This window comes from Acanthisitta chloris, unplaced genomic scaffold, assembly GCF_000695815.1.
Source record: "Acanthisitta chloris isolate BGI_N310 unplaced genomic scaffold, ASM69581v1 scaffold9122, whole genome shotgun sequence".
Lineage (NCBI taxonomy): Eukaryota > Metazoa > Chordata > Aves > Passeriformes > Acanthisittidae > Acanthisitta > Acanthisitta chloris.
Window position 1 is genome coordinate 15,863 of NW_008659878.1, and position 19,238 is coordinate 35,100.

A 19,238-nucleotide genomic window follows, 5' to 3' on the forward strand; every position below is an offset into this window, starting at 1 on the left:
CTGTGATCCAATAGGTGTCTAAACATGACCATAAATGTATGCATCTTCCTTCAGTGCTAGCTTTCAGGTTAAAAAGAAATTATGTGTGGAAAGAGTTCTGGAAGTTATTTTGTTCTGATTAATTTTTTGCCTTAACACTTCATCTGTAACTTTTCTGGATCTCTTGTCTGAGATGCAAACAGCCCATTAATCAGATTAAATAAGCTTCTGGTAGTTCTTGGACCTCTTAGATCAGAACTTTGGCTATGTTTAGGTTTTCTTTTCTCACAGTTTTGTTTAGCAAGCACAATTGCTTGCTAAATTGACACTGTTCCTTACTAAAAGAACTTTCTGCTCTGCTAATTTTGTTCAGCTGCATAAAATTTGCTGTTAAATTATGGAGTATTTTAAAAATAAAATCCAGGAGTTAGTTTGTCTGACATTTTGAAAGTCAGTACTATGTACTTGGTTACACCTTGAATGAAGTACATGGTAATATATTGGTCTCTAGATTTCCCCTCTCTCTTGAGGGAAGGTTTTCCAAAACAAAGTTGTCAACAGTCATTCTTGTGTGTGTTACAAGAGTCTTAACTTGGTAGAAAAATGTTTCATAAACATCATTCATCAGTAATGACAATAATTGGATGATCAGGCTGCCATCTCACAGCAGGAGCTTCTGGAGTCCAAACACTAGAAATCCACTTTAAGAGCAGGAGATTGAAGTAAGAAAACGTTGACTTTTAACTTTTGTCAGATCGTGACTGCAGGATAGTAATAGATTTTCCTTGAATGTTTGGGTAGAGTCCCAAGTCAAGAAAAGTATAAGCGTAATTTGTCTTGGACAGATGTGATCTCTCCACAAACTTTCTTTTTTTGGTATTGCTTCTGTATGAAAATTTTGTCTCCTGACACCTGCTAAGTAGACAAAATATCTTTAAAAATACAGGATTAGGAAATAGTCTTTATTATGGTTTCTTTTACTGTTAGTGTTTTCAAACTGTAGAACTACAGAATCAAGAGAGTCACTTTTGCTTCTGCTAAAATTGGTAAACTGCTCACCATCTTTAAAAGATATTTGGAAAGTATTGTAGGTGTATAAAGTAGGTGTATAAAGTAAGTGCTATGTAGGCTGCCTTATGTCATCTCTGACAAGCCTAAACAACTTTTCATCCCCTTTAGTATGTAATACCTTGTGCTGTACTTAAGGATTCACACCAGTCTAGTTGTTCACTCTGTGAATGTGGAGCTGGTCCTTGAATGCTGGTTAATAGACCATGGCCACACCAGAGTGGCCATATAGTCCTGCTGGAGCCATGCCTAGGCTGTTCTCCAATAGGGCACTTGCCTGCTATGCTGGTCAGTGCAGACTAAGAACTGGGTTTTGGCTTTCAGCTAATTCTATGGTTGGCTGATGTGGCAGTAGCAGGCCACTGCTAAAAGCAGGGTTCAGGCATATCTGGGGAGGTTGCTGCACTTCCACAGAGACCTTGCAATCTTCAAGGTGGTTTTTTTTTAGCTGCTCAGGAACTTTAATGATGAGATGCTGTGAGACAAATTGCAGCTTGTGGTATTTGCTCTGATGTGGGATTAAAAAAACCCCACATTGATTTGTGGAGATGTACATACTTTTCTTTGATGTGTTAATCTCCATTGAGCCATGGCCTCTTCAGAAATATTGATTGTGGGTAAGCCCACTACACCATTTAAGTGTGCTTGGTTCCTGTTGTGTAATCCTGAGCAAAGCAAAGCTCTTGACTGTTTATAAGGAAACTAACATATACAACCTGCAAAGCATATCTAGAAATAAAATCATGTATAGTGTTTCTTCTTTCAGCATCTCTTTTGTACAAATAATATAAATTTGTTACTAATGCTAGCTAGAAAAATTCAAACAATTAATTAAAAAAAAATCTGGCAAAGGTTTGGTTTCAGATTCGTATAGAAACTGGGTCAGGATGGCACCAAAACTCTTCTATCAGGAATAAATGTGCTGTTACCTGTTGGCATGATGATTAATCTCCAGTGAGCTTATTGGAAAGAATCTTCAGGTTTGGAAACACCAGGTTTTAAGTGTTAGTGTCTCTAGAGCAGTCTGCCATGGGACATTCCCACAGCTCTGGCTATGTGTGGAAGTGAGGAACCTAAATCATGTTTTGGTTACTTTCCAGTAGTTTTGTATGACCTTCTGTCTATGCTTGAGGTCCATGTGTGTTTCAGGGTGATGGATTGATAGAGGATATAGGGAGGGTGTGCTCAAGAATGCCAACTGTCCCAGTAAAGGAGTAGGCTTGGTAAGCAAATGAATACAGAAGGAAAAACAGAGAAAATTATATAATGCCATGAAGGAAATCCATACCTGGAGGCTTTTTCCACATATGGTCATTGATGGAAACTTACTTATGGGAATGAAAAATCTGTTCACTTGTTTTGTTAGCCCTAATCTGAAAGAAGAGGGAGTGAACACCTTGTCATCTGCTTTGTATTTCCTCAAGAGCGTCTGTGAGAGTGAGTGAGGCTTTCAGTGACGCCAGTTCATACTTAATTGCAGGGTTTGGATGGGTTTGGTTTTTGTTCTTTTTTTTTTAAATATGGTCTTTGGAAACTAGAGGAAGGCCACAGTCACACTTCGAATGTGCAGCCAAACTGAATTTCTGGGAGAAAGTTTCTGGTCAGGTGATTTTGGATAGTGTTACACCTGATAACATTTGATCACAGAGACTGTGTTTTAATAGTTCATTTGTCTCTAAATACACTTCTACGCTACTGTTGTTGTGGCACCATGTAATAAAGTGTTAGTTTTCTAGGTCTCCTGGAATGCTTGTTTTTGTAGACTGTGGCTATTTCCATAGTTGTAATAGGAAGTTGAATAAGATTTTTATTTGTTGGGTTGTTGTTTTTGTTTTGGGGTTTTTGTTTTTTAAGTTTTGTTAATCTTGCTGGTTTTGCCTTTATCTGCAAGGCAGGATCAAACTTGTCTCTAATTTAACAGGGCAGAGTATGACATTACAGTGTTCAAACAATTTGCTGCTTGATTTGTGCAGTCCTTATACTTCTGTTCTGCTCTCTTAGTTGATTTAATTATTCTTTCAGTTCATGTAATTGCTGCTTTGCTTACCTTGTGGGTAAGCTAGACTTGAGAGCAAACCAAGCTGTCTGTCTTGCTATTTTACATTGATTTTTCAGCAGTGACAAAGGCAGCTGCTGTCATCTTTGAACTGAATGCAGTGGAAAATAAAATAGATTATTGTACCATGTATTTGTAACCATCATATCACTTTCCTACCAGTAACAGATTTGCCTTAAGGGATTGCAGAGTAGCTGCTTTCCTGCATTTCTTATCTTAACATCAGCTCCTGGCTACTAGCAGCCCTCTGTCCCTGGGAGGTAGGGTAGCATGTGACTTTTTGCTTCCCTTTGTTATGAGGGGCCCAACCTGATTGTTCTAGAAGAATCATGAATTATTTTAAGCTGAGGGACAAAATAGAGGTGGCAACTCTACTGCTAATGGCAAGTTACAAGCAAATTAAGAGTTCAGTCAGTGTGCATATCTTTTTTAGCTATGCCCTGAAGTTTTTAGGGTAAATGACTAGGGCAACAGGAAAAATCTGGAGGTGGCTTTTATCAGACATCTGTTGAATTCTACCTAGGCAATTTTGCTATATATTTTACTTGCTTGTAATTAGTTCAGATATTTCTGAAGAGAATTCTTTTACATTTGAAGCTTTCAAATTCAGACACTTAAACTTTTGAAGGCAACTCCATAAAACCAGCTTGCCTTTGTATAGGATATAAATATGACAACCTGATAGCTGTTAAAATGCAAGAATGAGGAACTTGGTAATGTTCCCCATTTGTCATATAGATAATTATTAGAACAAATCATTATCCTGTGGATATCTGCAATCGGTTACTCTGACAGTAGATACATTTTGCTGTTTCCTTTCCAAGTTTTGAGCCCAAGTGAATGATGAGTGTGGAAGTTGTATTTTTGCTTCTGGCTTTTGTTTTTGGTTGTTGGTTGGGTTTTGTTGTTTGTTGTTTTTTTTTTTTTTTTTGCTTGTTTGGGGTTTTTTTTTTGCTGTTGTTCCAGGATTAAATGTCTTTGGAAACACCAAGGTTACAGTAGCTCTTTTTTCTCCTTGATGTCAAGCAAATACTTTAGTCTGAGGGGGTATGGTAACTACGGAGCTGTGAAGGGTAGTTTGTAGCTATATGCGAAACTAAGCTTTTCCCTGTAGGTAGCTGAGTTTTAAGATACATAGTAGCTGTATTTATTTGTTGAAGAAGGGGATGGCCTGTGACATAGTTCGGTGTCCTTCACTGCTCCAGTATGTTTATTTTAGCATTTCCGTTTCAGTTTGTACTTTCCTTACTGTACTTAGCCTGGAGAAGAGGAGGCTCAGGGGTGACCTTATCACCTTCTACAACTCCCTGACAGGAGGTTGGAGTCAGGTGGGGGTTGGTCTCTTCTCCTAGGCAATCAGCAGTAGGACAAGAGGGTACAGACTCAAGCTCTGCCAGGGGAGGTTTAGGTTGGATATCAGGAAGAGTTTTTTTTTACAGAAAGAGTAATCAGATATTGGAATGTGCTGCCTGGGGAGGTAGTGGATTCACCATCCCTGGAGGTTTTTAAGATGAGACTGGATGTGGCACTTACTGTCATTACTAGACCATAGCACTAAGGTTGGACCTCGGTCTTTGAGGTCTCTTCCGACCCAGTTGTTTTTATGATTCTTTTAACCACTCCCCCCATGATTTTATTCACTTTGCAGTATCCACTTTTTGCAGTCCCTTTGTTCTTATTCCTGGTAATTCCTAACTTCTCCAGATACTCAGTCTTTGGACTCGTTCATGTCGCTGAGCAGAGATATTTATAGTTGAGGGAAGATGATCACTTGAGGGGTTAGTTGGCAAAATTAACTGCTGGGCAGGAAGGGAACATCTATGGCTGACAGAAATCATAAATATCAATTAGGGAGGACTGCTAGTACCTAATTGTTAAACCCATGCCAGGAAGGATTCAAAAAAAGGAGGGGAAAAAACCCAACACTACAGAGAACACTGAAGTCTTATTTTGGCAGGGGTCAGGCTTATTGCTCTCTTAACCTCTACAGTGAGGCAGCACTGGATATGGTGTATCCATGAATGTAAGTCCCTCAAGCATATTGATGAAAAGGGGACAAAGCTTTAAGAGTCAGAAGGAATTCATGCCTGAGAAAGAGCCTCATCTATTTCAGTCTGTTCTCACACCACGCATGGGATGCAGAGTTTCCTACATTTCACACTTGGTAGAAGACCTCAGAAGTCCTTGTGAGAAAATAAGAGTTTTGAGGGAAGCAGTTCTGATGTGGCTGTGTTGAAATGGCTGTCTGGTTCTCTGAAGAGCATTTTGGAAGTGATTTGTCAACTTGAAGGCTTAGGGTATATAACAGGGTTTCTTTTGCATACAGCAGTAAATTTAGCTTTTTCCTGAAATTTGAGCAGGGATATTTTAGTGGGTTTGGATAGCACATAGTGCAGCCATCTTGGCCCAGTCCTCCAGAGGTGGATATAGCCTTACTGATAAGAACACTGGTTGCTTGTTTGCTGCTGGTATTAGATTGCATGAAATTTTGTAATAATGCATAATAATAATACAGGAACTGGTTTATAGCAGGATGTGAGGTTGTAAGGAAGCCCCGAAAATGCACCCAACACCCAAGAAGTATGAACACCCTGAAAAAGCAGTGTCTGGATGAATGTTGTGCTTTATTTTAATTTTTAGAATTGTCTGGAGTGACATTTAGATTGGATTCCAAAGTCTACTGGAATGAGTCTTTCCATCGGTCCTCTAAGTAGCACTGTCTAAATTAAGAAATGAAAAGGCCCTTTAAACTCTGGTTGCATGGCACTGGTGCTGTCATTTTTCTCTAAGTGTCCATGGTATGGGATGTCCAAGATGAGAATTTATGATGCCATGTCTAGCTGCAGAGCTGTCACACAGGTGGGGTGGTGCTGCCTGAGCTGCTTGCACACAGGCTGTGTGGAGTGAGGGTGGATTTCTGTGCTGTTGTGGCATTTAAACACTTCCTAGGCTAGAAAGGAGTATATATATATATATAGACTACAGGGATATAAAAAGAATTAAGACAAAACTCTCCCAAAATATCCCAAGAGGCAAAGAGGACTGACTTCCTCTGGTCTCACCCTCCTGCATCTCTTGGTCTCTCAAAAGCTACAGCAGTTCTGCCGTGACAAAATTATTCAAAAGCACCACATCCTCTGGCTCGTAAACCATTTGAGTGTCCACAGCTATACCAGTTGGCAGTGCTGTCAGTCACAGCTCCTGAGATCCTGCTGCCAGAGGCCCCTGCTCTGGTCAGGACCCACTTGGCTCCAGTAGAGCTCATCCATCAGTTTCTCATTTGGAGAGCTGTGTGTGGTCCTAGCCAACACTCGCGTGTCCAGTGGGCTTCTTCACAAAGCTTGGAAAAATCCAGGGAATTGTGTACCTTTAAAGAGTAGTGAGTTTGTAAGGGAAACACTTAACTTGAGATCTGCCCCGACCCTGGCAGTGTTCAAGGCCAGGCTGGATGAAGCCTTGAGCAACCTGATTGAGTGAGGAGGTGTCCCTGCCCATGGCAGGGACTAGATGAAAGGTCCATTCCAACCCCTAGAGTCTATGATCTGTTCCAGATGCTTCTGTAACTCCGTAATTGTTGTCATGGTGTAAAAAGAAAAATAATCTTGGAGCATCCTTCATGAATTAACTTCTGGTTTAGAGCATCAACAAAATAACTTTGTTTTCAGAACTGTTTTCAAATATTTACCCATACCTCTGTACACAGCATACTTCACATTTGACTTCAGTCATGTTAGGGATCGAGAGTCAAATGTTTTTAGTTATCTGCGACCATCTCTCTCTCTTTTTTTTTTTTTGCATGTGAGTGTATTTGTTATAGTCTGTGTTTATTTGTAAGCATAAAAAAAGTTTGGGGTTTGGCTAGATTTTTAGACTAAAGATAATTAAGAAAAAAAGCCTTAATATATGTTGGAGATGTGTGTTAATGCTTCAGTAGTCTAAACTAATGGGAACTTTTTAGCCAGATCCTATTTCTCTCATTTTCCTGGAACTGGATTGTTCTGTCTAGTGTTCATACTAAGCCATTGATATTTTTAGGACATAAAATGCTAAGATATTTTTTTGAACACTAATTCGCATTGTCACATGAAGTAGAATGTTTCAATAGCTTCATTTTTCTTTTCATTAGAATATTGAGACTTTTTGCACACTGAAAAGAATGAGGTGTACTTATAAAGACACTGCTGTGTTTCACTTCTTAAATGCAGTCTGAAAAGTGAGGGCAGGTAGAGGCGCTGTCAGAAATTAGACAAATCCCATTTTATGCCTTGTGTGTACATGAACCAGAATTTTCATTATGCCTTTCCTGCACTGGCAGCATGGTACTCTCTTAAGATCTGGGATTTCAAATTGCAATTAATCACAGCTGTTGTCCTTTCATTGGAAGTGTCTCATTGTGTTTAATGGTTGTCTTTTTTCTTCTATTTTTTTAATACAATTTAGAGTATACTAGGAAATGCCCATCTGCTCTGCTAGGAGCCTCTGCTGTGATTTTTAGATACAGCATAAACAAAGCTAATGTTTAAAACCTTAAAGAAACTTCAGCAAAATTTCAGCTTTAGCAGGGGCAGATCATTTTCCATGCAATCTCTTTTTATTGGCAACATTATGAAAAAGGCTCTGGGTATATCATGGTTAATGTAGTTTGGATTATTAAAGAAACTTTTTAATGTTAGGAATCAGGAAATATACAATCTTAATATTTACTGTCTAGCACACTGAATAATCTTTTACTTCTGTTTTGAATAGATAAGAGAGCTGGGACTGGGGTTTACAAACAAAAGTCTGAACTACAAAGACAGTTTAATTGTGGTCATTTCAGTAAATTAGTTCAAATCTGCATTTTTCTTGTATCCACAATATTTGTTTTACATACTACAGAAATGATTTTTAGTTGCTAAACCTTGTGGAGTTCAAACTGGAGATCATAATTACTCCAGGATGATTCTTATTGAGAAAGTACCCACTAGATGAAAAACAGACATGTGCAATTGACGTATTTCTTGAGCATGAGGAGTCCAGCCAAGGATGTAGATGCGATACATTGTCTCTAGGAATAGTCCACGTGGGCTGAACTGAAGCTTTGTGTTTGAGCAGTTTGAAGAAGGCTTTTTATTTCTTGCTTTGACCATTCAGAGAAAGATAATTTTGGACATATATCCACAAATCCCATTCACAGACTGAATAGGCATGTTAACTCAATGTTGTAGTTGAGTGAACAAGCTCACAGAAGCTCAGATAAGCTTTAGTGCCTGTGTTGCCCAGGGGTTCATTACAGGTACTTTGTTTGAAAAAGAGAGCTGGGAGGCAGAAATTGAGTTGCATAAGGCTTCTTAACTTCTCAACAAACTCCTTGATTTGTTAAGAGAATTTAAGAACTACTTGCAACATTAAAACATTCAGTAGCTCCTCTGAGTAGCAGCATAACTATGTAATTACATAGTGTTGACATCGCCTTTCAGATATTTTGCAGATAACTGAATTACTTATATTTGCAGTTCTGTCACTGTTGTCTCTGATAAACTTGTGGGCAGCTGCATTCTTGCTTTTGTTAGAGTCCCTATTTCAAAGCTGATGATTAGCAACTTAGTTGAGCTTACAAATAGCTAGGAGGATGTGAGAATACTCTACTCTGCTCTGGTGAGACCCCACCTGTATTACTGCATCCAGCTATAGGGTCCTCAGCACAGGAAGGACAGTGACCATGATCAAACAAATGGACTGTCTCTCCTATGTGGAAAGGCCAAGAGAATTAGGTTTGTTCATTCTAAAGAAGGGAAGGTTTCAGGGTCACCTAATTGTGGTCTTCCAGTACCTGAAGGGAGCCTACAAGAAAGATGGGGAGAAACTTTTTACAAGAGTGTATAGTCACAGGACAAGGAGGAATGGGTTTAAACTGAAAAAGAGGGTAGGTTTAGATTAGATATCAGGAATACATTCTTTACTGTGAAGGTGGTGAGGTACCAGAATAGGTTGCCCAGAGAAGTTGTGGCTGCCCTGTCCCTGGAAGTGTTCAAGGCCAGGTTGAATGGGGCTCTGAGCAACCTGGTCTAGGGGAAGGTTCCCTGTCTGTGGCAAGGGGATTGGAATTAGATTATCTTTAAGGTCCCTTGTAACCCAAGCCATCCTATGATTCTCTTTCTCTGGTATTATGATATGGACTTGGTGGAGTGCTGGCAAACTGCTGCCTTCCACTGCACTAATGCCTGGCTGACATCTCTTTACCTGTCTCACCAGACAGCTTTGAAGTCATTCCAGGATGTATCATTTTATGTGAGATCATGTAGCTCTTGGGTATGAGCTGCATACTGGAGTTTGTGCTAGATTATGCTGTTGTCCTGTGAGGTGAGACCTTTTAAAGCATGTCCCTTCCTATGAAGTGAGTATGTGAAACTGGGCACCTCACTTCAGTGTTTTTTCTTACCCTGAGTACTGGAACATGTTCAATTACTTTAGAATAAAGGAATTTTTTCATCCTTCTTAATTTCTTGCAAAGTAGAATAAGCTTGTCTGGAAAGTATCAATACTTCTGCAATAAAATTACTTGCAGCAAGGGAAGTCCTTGCATGAACACATGGTAGCAATAAATGTTTGTTGTGGAAGTCAAAACTTGACTTACTGTACCTCTGTTCTCACTGCATCAGGAGGAGATTACTTATTTCTACTTTCTGACTTCAGGGTGATGCTTCTTAAGTCTGCAAATACAAGCAGTGTTTTCTACTTGCTAAGCAGGAGTATGTTTTTGAGGCAGAGGCATGGAACACTGCTAAACATTTTTCCATGTGAAATCATAAGAGCAGCACTCTCCCCTTCTGTGTACTGGGAAAACCCTACAACAAGCATAACCCTATTGCAGTTTCATTTGTGAGATCAAGAAGTTGCTGGCATTTCTACATGGAGCAAATCAGTGCTCTGCCACTGATTTGGACAAGCACAAAATATAAGTCTCAAAAACACATCCTATTTAAAAATAAATTTAGAAAGAAAGGGAAAACCAGCAACTAACAGCATATTCCCATCTGTACAGGAAGAGCCAAGCTATCACAATTGTTGTTCTTCTAATAGGATTATAGAATCTTGTCTTCTAAGTATCTAATTTAACCTGTACTCAGGGCCCATTTTTTCTGAAGTAGCTATGGATAATTGTAAGGACCCTTGTTTAGCCACAATCCATATTTTAAAAATGAGGAATAATTGTTTTGCAGTGTTTGCTTTTTATGGAATATATATTATGTCTAGCCACCTAAGGCAAGGTGAAGTATAGTTATGTTGGGGGAGTTTACTTCTAGCATGCTATTCTCATGGTGCAGCAGCATACTCGAAGCATGTCTTGTTCTACTGAAAAGGATTTCTTTCATGTAAAATTTGGTCAAAGCTAACATGAACTGAACACATGTGTTTGAACAGTGAACTTCCCTGTGTTTCAGACACATCCTGTATTAGGTACAGACACTAATTGAATGTTCTGTAAAAATATTGAGAGTGCATAGTTCAGTGCAGAAAAGGGAATGACTGTTTTCCCCAGCTCCCCCTTTTCCTCCCTGTCCCACCAGGTCCTCATTTCCACATATATGCAAGAACTCAGAGGTGCAATTCAAATCTGCTACCAAGTAAATGAAATTTAGTAAACTGGATCTTAAATAATATTGTGCCCTCAGGTTAAACTCTGCCAGAAGCCAAGCATGGCAAATCAGTTTGCACCTCTGTTCCCTTACTGTTCAGCTGTCTGACCCTTTGCTACTCTATTTGAACTGGGGAAGGTGCTTGTTAATGGAATAAATCCTGATTTTTTTTTTTACAGGCCCAGCCTCAGGGACTGCAAAGCTTCAGAAGGTCCATGGATAACCATGAATAGCTTGCCATCAGCATTTCTGGTGTGCCATGATTTTGTTTCCCCTGCTGGTGGCTGCAGACTTGTGTAGTGTAGTCAGGCTTAGGAGTTCAGGGTAAAGCCTGAGCTTCTGAGACAGAATATGGCTACCAAAAGGCTTCAGCATGTAGTTTCGCAGTAAAAACACTTGAGCATAAGGAGTTGGCTAGTTTAGGCAGTCATTAAATCAAGTATGCAATTGTTGATTCATGGTAGCAAATAAGCATCTAATTGAATGACTTTTTTTGATAAAACAATAGAAAACATTTCCTGTACTTCAAAGAAATGAAATTGCTGGTTCTGTAAGAAGAAATGCCTTTTCCCCCTAGAAACTTGAAATCTGTGCAGTACGCATTACAGCAGACTGATTTGGCGTAGGTCTGTGAGAGACCCAACTGTCACAGTATCATAGTACGTTAAGTTGCTGGAGTGGACCTTAGAGATCATGTACTCCCAACCCCCTGCCCTGGCCAGGGACACCTCCCACCAGACCAGGTTGCTCAAGGCTTTATCCAACCTGGCTTTGAACACTGCCAGAGCTGCAGCATTCACAGCCTTCCTGGGCAACCTGTGCCAGTGTCTCACCATCCTCACATTAAAAAACATCTTCCTGGTATCTAATCTAAATTTCCCCTCTTTCAATTTATACCCATTACTCCTTTTCCTATCACTACAGTTCCTAACCAAGAGTCCCTCTCTACTCTAGCTTCAGGCCTCTTCAGATACTGCTATGAGATCCCCCATAAAACCTTCTCTTCTCCAGGCTGAATAGCCCCAACTTTCTCAGCCTGTGTCCTCCTGTATGACCATGCTAGAGCTGGTTGCCTTGGGTAATGCAGACTGGTGTTTGGGGCAAGAGATTGTTTTGGTTCCAAACTCATCTGGTTAATGCTGTGAAATTGGGAGTTCCTGTTCATACTAGACCCATCTATGAGATCCCCCATAAAACCTTCTCTTCTCCAGGCTGAATAGCCCCAACTTTCTCAGCCTGTGTCCTCCTGTATGACCATGCTAGAGCTGGTTGCCTTGGGTAATGCAGACTGGTGTTTGGGGCAAGAGATTGTTTTGGTTCCAAACTCATCTGGTTAATGCTGTGAAATTGGGAGTTCCTGTTCATACTAGACCCATGAGCTGAGTGTTAGCATGGGTGAGGAGGTGATAGTTATGTGCCATCCAGCTGGCTGATGTAATTTCAATGGGACTAGTCAGGGAGGAATCCAGGCCAAGCTGCTCTTGTGGAAAACAGGGAGGTACTTGCTTCCCTGCCACACCTTCATTTATGTGTATCTTCACTTCAGCTGGCAACAAGAACCTGCTCCAAATAGGAGTTTGCTGTTTAAATTCCCTTATTCGGGCAGACTAAGTTGCAAGTTATACCTGTTGTTTGTGTGCAGCTGCAGATGTTTATGGTGTGTACAACTGCCCCAGTCCATGTTAGTTCAGTTTGGTACACCCTGGTATGCCAAACTGAACTTTGTGTTCCATGGATAACGTCACCAGGACTGGAGACACACCTGTTGGTTCGGTTTTCCGTAACACCAAGGGTGCTGGGGAAATGTGTGCCATCCTACAAGAAGCATAAGGATCAGGAGCATACTAGGCTGTGGTGAGCTGGGAGACTGTGCAGGCATGATGTTTGGAGAAGCATTGGCTGGACCTCTCTGTAGAGAGGTTTTTGAGTTAAAGTCCATTGAACATATCTAAAATCTGCTTGTCTGAGATAGACAAGATTTTCAGAAAGTGCAGTTTATTCTTTTTCTCCAAACATCAGAATATTAACCTGAAACAAGTCTTCTGCTAAACCTGCAGCGTATATATGAGCATTGGAGAGAGTAGATTACATTCCCAGTCTACTGGAATAAAAAATATGTCTCTGCAGCTTAATATTAGCTTGTGTTCTAAAGTGTTTTACTCTTGAAAATCGAATGGCTTTGTCCTGTTCTCCCTTCCCATCTCTACCTCTGCCAAACTACAGCTGCTTCTTACAAACCAAATGGGCTGATTTACACAGTTTTGGGCTTTATTTTGCATCTAACAACATCAGTTGCTAACATGAATAACCAAGTGGAGAGGCCTGTGCAGGAGGTAGCATTCTGCTGTGTGTATTAGCCTCATAGTATTGTTGATAAAACAGGTTTCTGTGCTCACTAGGAAAATAAAATTGGAGCATATGAATAGGAGAAAAGCCTTTCCATCTGTTGTAGCACACCTCTTTATCCTGGTGTTTAAACTTGTTCTTTTTTCCTGATTGGCAGTTCTGAAAGAGCAGCTGCTTGCCTGTGAAGGTCTATCCTAGCTGATGCTCTATCAATTCAGCTGTTACTTTATTCACACCAGTGCCAGGATAATCATCCTTTTCAAGTGTGTCAAAGTGCTGAACATGAGGCAGTTTGTAATTATGAAAAATGGAGTACACTTTTTATCCTTAGGGCAATTAGATTAAATGATTCTACACTATGAGCTAATACTATAAATAATCTCTTAGAGTTGTTTTTCCTGAATGGTGAATTTTCCACTGAGCTTCAATGGGTGGGGGAACATATATAGCAAATACTGATGATTTACAGTGTAAAGTCTCAAAGCACTTTATAAAATCTGCTTCCATTCTTCTTAACTCAAACAAACTGATTCTGATGTTTTCCCACTGCATGTCGTGAGAGAAGGAAGTCATGTTTGCTGTTTGTTTGCTGTTACCCTCTTACTGAGCACTTCTATGCATTCAGAAAGAGAAGGAAGTGAAATGATGCTCTAAATTAAACTTGAAATAATTATATTTTGTGTTAAATTTATATTAAACATGTGTACACAATTTACATTTTACTGCTGTTCTTAAGTCTAGCATGGTGTAGCCTTTGATACATACTGACTTCTAGTATCCTGTCAGTGTGTTTAGACACAGTTGAGCCAAAATAACTGAGAAGTTAGGAGGAGGAATGGTCAAGAAGAGAGGTTTTAATTTCTGTTGAAAGTAGCAAATGAGTTGGCAGTTGCCAGTCAAGATTAAGCAACAGATGTTCTAAAATGGGGACCAAGAATCTCTGAATCAAAGCAACACCAAGTGCAGATGGAATGAAGTCACTCTATCAGTACATGAGAAGACCAATGGGAGGGAATTTAATATAGTGTTAGCTAACTACTGTTAATTGAGAATGCTCAGAAAAATGAGAGGAAGAATGAAATGATAGCAGAAAGTACCACCAGTAGGTGACTTAAACGAAAAAGATGATAGAAAGGTTGCTCCCATGAGCTGAATATATGGCAATAAGAGCAGGGTTTTTACCCTTGGTGCAATAGTGAGTGCAGTCACAATTGTGGATGCAGTCTGCAGTGTTCAAATGCAGTGCTAGTACTTGATGCTTGTTTTGGGATGGGTGGGTGGAAGCCTTGCTCTGTCTCTTCCTGACCCCAGTGTTTTGTTTCAGCATAGAGATGCTGATAATTGCCAGAGCTCTTTGGAAATCCTGCTTGGAGGCCTATGCTGTTTCCCTTTGTTAGAATTTTTGGGTGAGGACTTTGTGACAGATCTGGCCATCTGGAACTCGGGCTGAAAAGGCTGTGCTATAAAAGAGTAGAGCCTTCTTACTGAGCTAGGTGTGGGTGGCGTTTCAATCTCAAATTGCTTCTATACTTAAGTCTTAGCTAAAAGTGAACTCCAGTAAATATTTCTGTGTTTGTGGGAGGAGAATGCAATCTGCTTTCATGAAAACCTAAAAATCAAAGGAGAGCTTATTATAAGGTATGGTAAATGACACTGCTGACACATGCACCAGCTAACTCAAAACACATGGTTTATAACTGCTTTCTAAACTACAAACTATTCTAAAATTTTACTTAGGCTCTGTAATTGTGAGGTGGCTTGAAGAGTGGTATGTGGCTTAAATCTGTAGTTGCAAATGTTGACTTTACAGAGCTGTCTCTCTTAATGTTGCTAAAAGGGAAAGAATAGAAGGATTCTTTGTGGTCTGTAGTGTGTTAAAATGTGTTAAACTAAAATGACCTTAAATGAAGTTATTTTTTAACAAACAGACAACAACATGAAATTACATTTTTTTGATCAGATAAGAGTTTGAACTGAAGGACACAAAGTTTGATTTTGTTTGTTTGTTTTGTCTAGGCAATATTAGATGGGAAGGACTGTGAGGCGTAATGGTGTGCCATGAAAGTCAACATGGCATGTGACTAGATCTGTCTTTTTCTTTGAGATAAAGATCTTTGTTCAGTCTCTCACTTAAATGTGCCTAATGCTGTTTATGCAATGCCAGAAACACAAGGCAATCTTAGTTATTTAAATAGACTCTTGGTTATTCCTCCTCCAATTTATTTGTTGGAACAGTGGTTAAAACATCAGACATAGATCTTAGCACACTTCTACTAGGTAACTTTCATAAGTACATACGCAAAACTTCTTCCAAAATGAGAGGACTTATTTTTCCTTTGTTTGTAGTAGCTAATATTTGTTGTGCTGGGGGAGTGTTGGAATTTGGTGGATTGTGTAGATTGGAGAAAATGATAATGTATGCCAAGTGTCTCTGACTAGATTGAATAAAACCAGAACTGAATGAAATCCCCCTCTTGTCTCTAACTTCAGAGGCATCATTGCATTATCAGACTCTCAGTTTCTCTGTGAAGGAAGCAGAAAAAACATGATTTAGTGTTTTTTGACTGTGCAGTGCAGGAAGTTAATAAATACATCAAGCAGGAAAATACATTTTGACAGGAGCTGTTGTGAAACTTAAATTCAGTGTATTAGAAAAGATGAATGGGTACTAAGCTGATTAACTTGCAACTCAGTATATCAACAGAGAGAATTCTTTCTCTGTGCTTGGACTTCATTTTCCAGTGTGAAACTACTGCCCAGAAAGTTGTTTCAACAGTGAAATATCGGTTGATGGCTGACATTGTTTGAAGGACAGCAGTCACAGAAAGAGCTATCCAGTTTGTAAATTTGAAAAGCATCTCAGGGTCATACTTTTCTGATGAAAGACAATTTCCTCAATAAAACCTGTGGAAATCACAGCTTTAGTGTGAAGTATGTCCCACATGGACCATGAATGCTCAGTGCAGTTTTATGTCTTTCATCTTCATCCACTGCTTTTCATCTTTTTCTTGCAAAAAGGAAGGTAATGTGTGCTGCAATAAGCTTTTCTGAGGGCTGTGCATTGTACTCTGCAATTTACAAGTATATCTGCAGCAGCAATCAACAAATATTACTAATTTCCTAAATATGTCCTGTAAGAGAGTCTGGTCAAGTGTTATTGCTACTGTAGTTTGGATTCTGGACAGTAAAGTGGATGCCAGAAATTGTGTCATGGTCTCTCAGCAGCAGAAGAAACTATTTTTTTTGCTAGCTGTCCAGCATGTTGGCCATATCACAGTCTTTCTTGTAATGCTAAAAACATTGCAGCCTACTACTTTGTCATAAACACATTTTCTCCTCCAGCTGAACTGAGTTCAAATGCTTTAATCACCATAGCAGTGTTAAGCTTTGAGAGATCAGTCTTTAGGTTCAATGGTATATGTATCAAAAGAAGTTAATGACCTTTGATCGTGGTTGTTAAATGGATGGCCCAGCCATCTGTGCAGAGAGAAGAACTGTAATTTAGTGCCATGAACAAAGTCAGTTGGCAAGAAAAGCACTGAGAGGGATGGAGCCCTGGGTGGGTCACATAGCTAGACAGATGTGCTGCAGAAGAGAAGAGGGACACAAAGGGTGGGAAATCAATGACATAAACATCCCTGGCAGGTATTAGAGAGGGAGGGGAACATGTTACTGCTTAGTAGTGAAGGAGACACAAGGTATTTCATTTACCCAGATTCCAAATTTTTCAGAATATCCCTTGCTTAGTACACTGGTCTCTTTCAGGGTGGGCTGAGCTGGTAACATGATGTGACCATAAAAATAAACAAGCAAACAAAACCAACCCCCAAATAAGCAAATACAAGATGAATCTAATACTGAGGAGAGATGAGGAAGTAGAAATGGTGCTGCATATGCACGTGATGGTAAATTGAGAACAACATGATATGCTGTTTATAAACATTTTGGGGAGAGAAGCCTGGAGCTAAGGGACAGTGGTAGCAATAAGTATGGACTAATATTAGTATATGTAGGTTTAATATTTGAAGCTTTTAAACTGCAGCAATAGGAGCCTCTGGAAAAGGTTCTGTGTGGCTCTCACTGCTTGCATTGTGTTACCATGCTTCCCCTAACTGGTGGTACAACAAAGAGCTTTTCTATAGAGGGGCTGTGGTTCCCTGTGAAAGCTCTATATGGCTACGCTGTTCAAAACAAATACTTGATCTGTTTGCAGTTATCAGCTGAATGCAAAGGTCCTGAGCTGTTGCAGAGTAAAGAATCAAGTTTCTAAAAAGTGCATTGAACCTGCAATGATTATGCATTTTAGATTGACCTCAGAGTTCAGTTCTGGTTTTCATACAAGGTTTGTTTGTTGTAAATAATAAATAATATCCACCTTTAAGTACATACAAACACTAAATATTTTACTAGGTGCAGTAATTTAACAAGGCTCTTGGCCTGTTGAACAGATGTTTATTAGATGCAAAAATATGCTGTGTTTGCCTATCAGATTTTTTTCTTTAACTGTGTAATGCAAGTGTGCCTTTTTATTTGGATTTTGCCTTTATGTCCTTTTTCAGAAACTATTTGCCTAAGTTTTTCCAAGGGGTTCTAATGCTTAGTTTTCAGAGTCCTTTATTCCATGAATTGAAAAATGCATTTGAAAGAAAATCTTTACTTTTTCCTCTGTCTCAAAATGACTGCTCTAGTGAACTAAATATAAGTAACACATCTGCATTTCTCCAAAATATATGTTGCTGCATGGAAACAAAGCACATCTTGACTCAAATTGCAGCCAAGGAGTTTTAGGGTCATGAATTTTGGAGCTCCAGGAAAAGACAGCCCTGGTACAGGAAAGCTGTTGGTTCTTACTGTATTCTTTAGTTTCACTACATGATATCACACATTGTTATTGGAGGACGCACATGAGTTATTGGGAAATAATTCTGTATATTCATGCAAAAGTCCAGCTATACCCAAATGCTTAAAATGCTTGATATTTTATAAGGTTGTGAGATTTCTTCATACTGAGTAGGAATTGCAGCTTATGATATTGCTAGTGCTCAGGATTCTCCTGTTTCTTTTTTCTTGGATGTCTTCAGATGGTACAAGTCATGTTGGTACACTGACATCTTGTGCAAGGAAAAAAGTTACCTACATTTCCGTAAAACTTTACAGGTTTTTTTGGAGAAAGTTTGAATAAGCCTCTGAGAAAAAGTATCCATTTTGCTTCTGTGGGTCTTTATACTCTGAAACATGAATGCTTCACCCCTTATGGAACATTTGTTTTGTTGTTGTTTATTTTCCCCCCGCCTTGATGTGTGAGGAACAGATTGTAATTGTTGTTGGTGTTTGGATTTTTTTCTGATTCTCAATTGATTCTTTCTTACTTTGCAGCTTTGCTCTGTCTGATGAAGCTTACAGATCTCTAATGGACCAGGGCAAGGACCAGTGCATCCTTATCACAGGAGAGAGTGGAGCTGGTAAAACAGGTAAGGAGCAGTTTAGATCTTATTAAAAAAACATTCAGAGTTTTGCAAAATGGTGCTGAGTTGAGAGATAGCAGTATCTTTTTGTCTGGCAGTTGCAGAAAATCAATGCTGTCATGCTGTTGCTGTAAGTGTGAATTTACACAAACTAGTGTTTTTTCATATTGTCACCATGATGAAGTCCAATCCCATGCTAATGCAGTGTCATCATCAGTATGCAGAGTCATGCCAAAGTAATACTGATTTGTGAGAGAGTATTGGAATGGCCAGAAATCGTTTAGGCTCTCCCACTTGGAAACACAAAGATGTAGAAAATGGAATGCTCTTGTTTTTCTAAACTTGATACTTTCACTTGTCTTTCAATAAATATATGCATTTAGACTGGATTATATTATTTATCCAAGGAAAAGAAATAATAGCAGCTGATTACTTTGGACATTTTATCAGCTTTTATTGCATGCAGTGCTAAGCTGCAGTTCTAAGATTGGCTTGCATACCAGAACACTGTGTTTCTTAGGCAAAGCTGAAATTTCCTTGAAAATGTCTGCTAAGTTTTAAACTGGAATGTTAGAAACCAAGTGAGGATTGCATAACTGCAGTACATTTTAGGTAGACCTTAAAAAAGAAAGAAGCCAGTTATTTTCTAAAATAGCAGTTTAAAACAGAGGTGACTTGCAAAAGAGGCAGCGGGTAGGAAGACAT

At 39.3% G+C, this 19,238-nt stretch overlaps 1 protein-coding gene across 1 annotated transcript in view; it reads left to right on the plus strand.

Moving 5' to 3' along the window:
• Window positions 1-19,238, plus strand: part of MYO1B (myosin IB) — a 90,473-nt gene that overhangs the window by 15,171 nt on the left and 56,064 nt on the right. Inside the window, exon 3 of the mRNA XM_009069576.1 lies at window positions 18,445-18,539. Coding sequence (XP_009067824.1) covers window positions 18,445-18,539 — 95 coding nt within the window. The remainder of the gene's footprint in view (window positions 1-18,444; window positions 18,540-19,238) is intronic.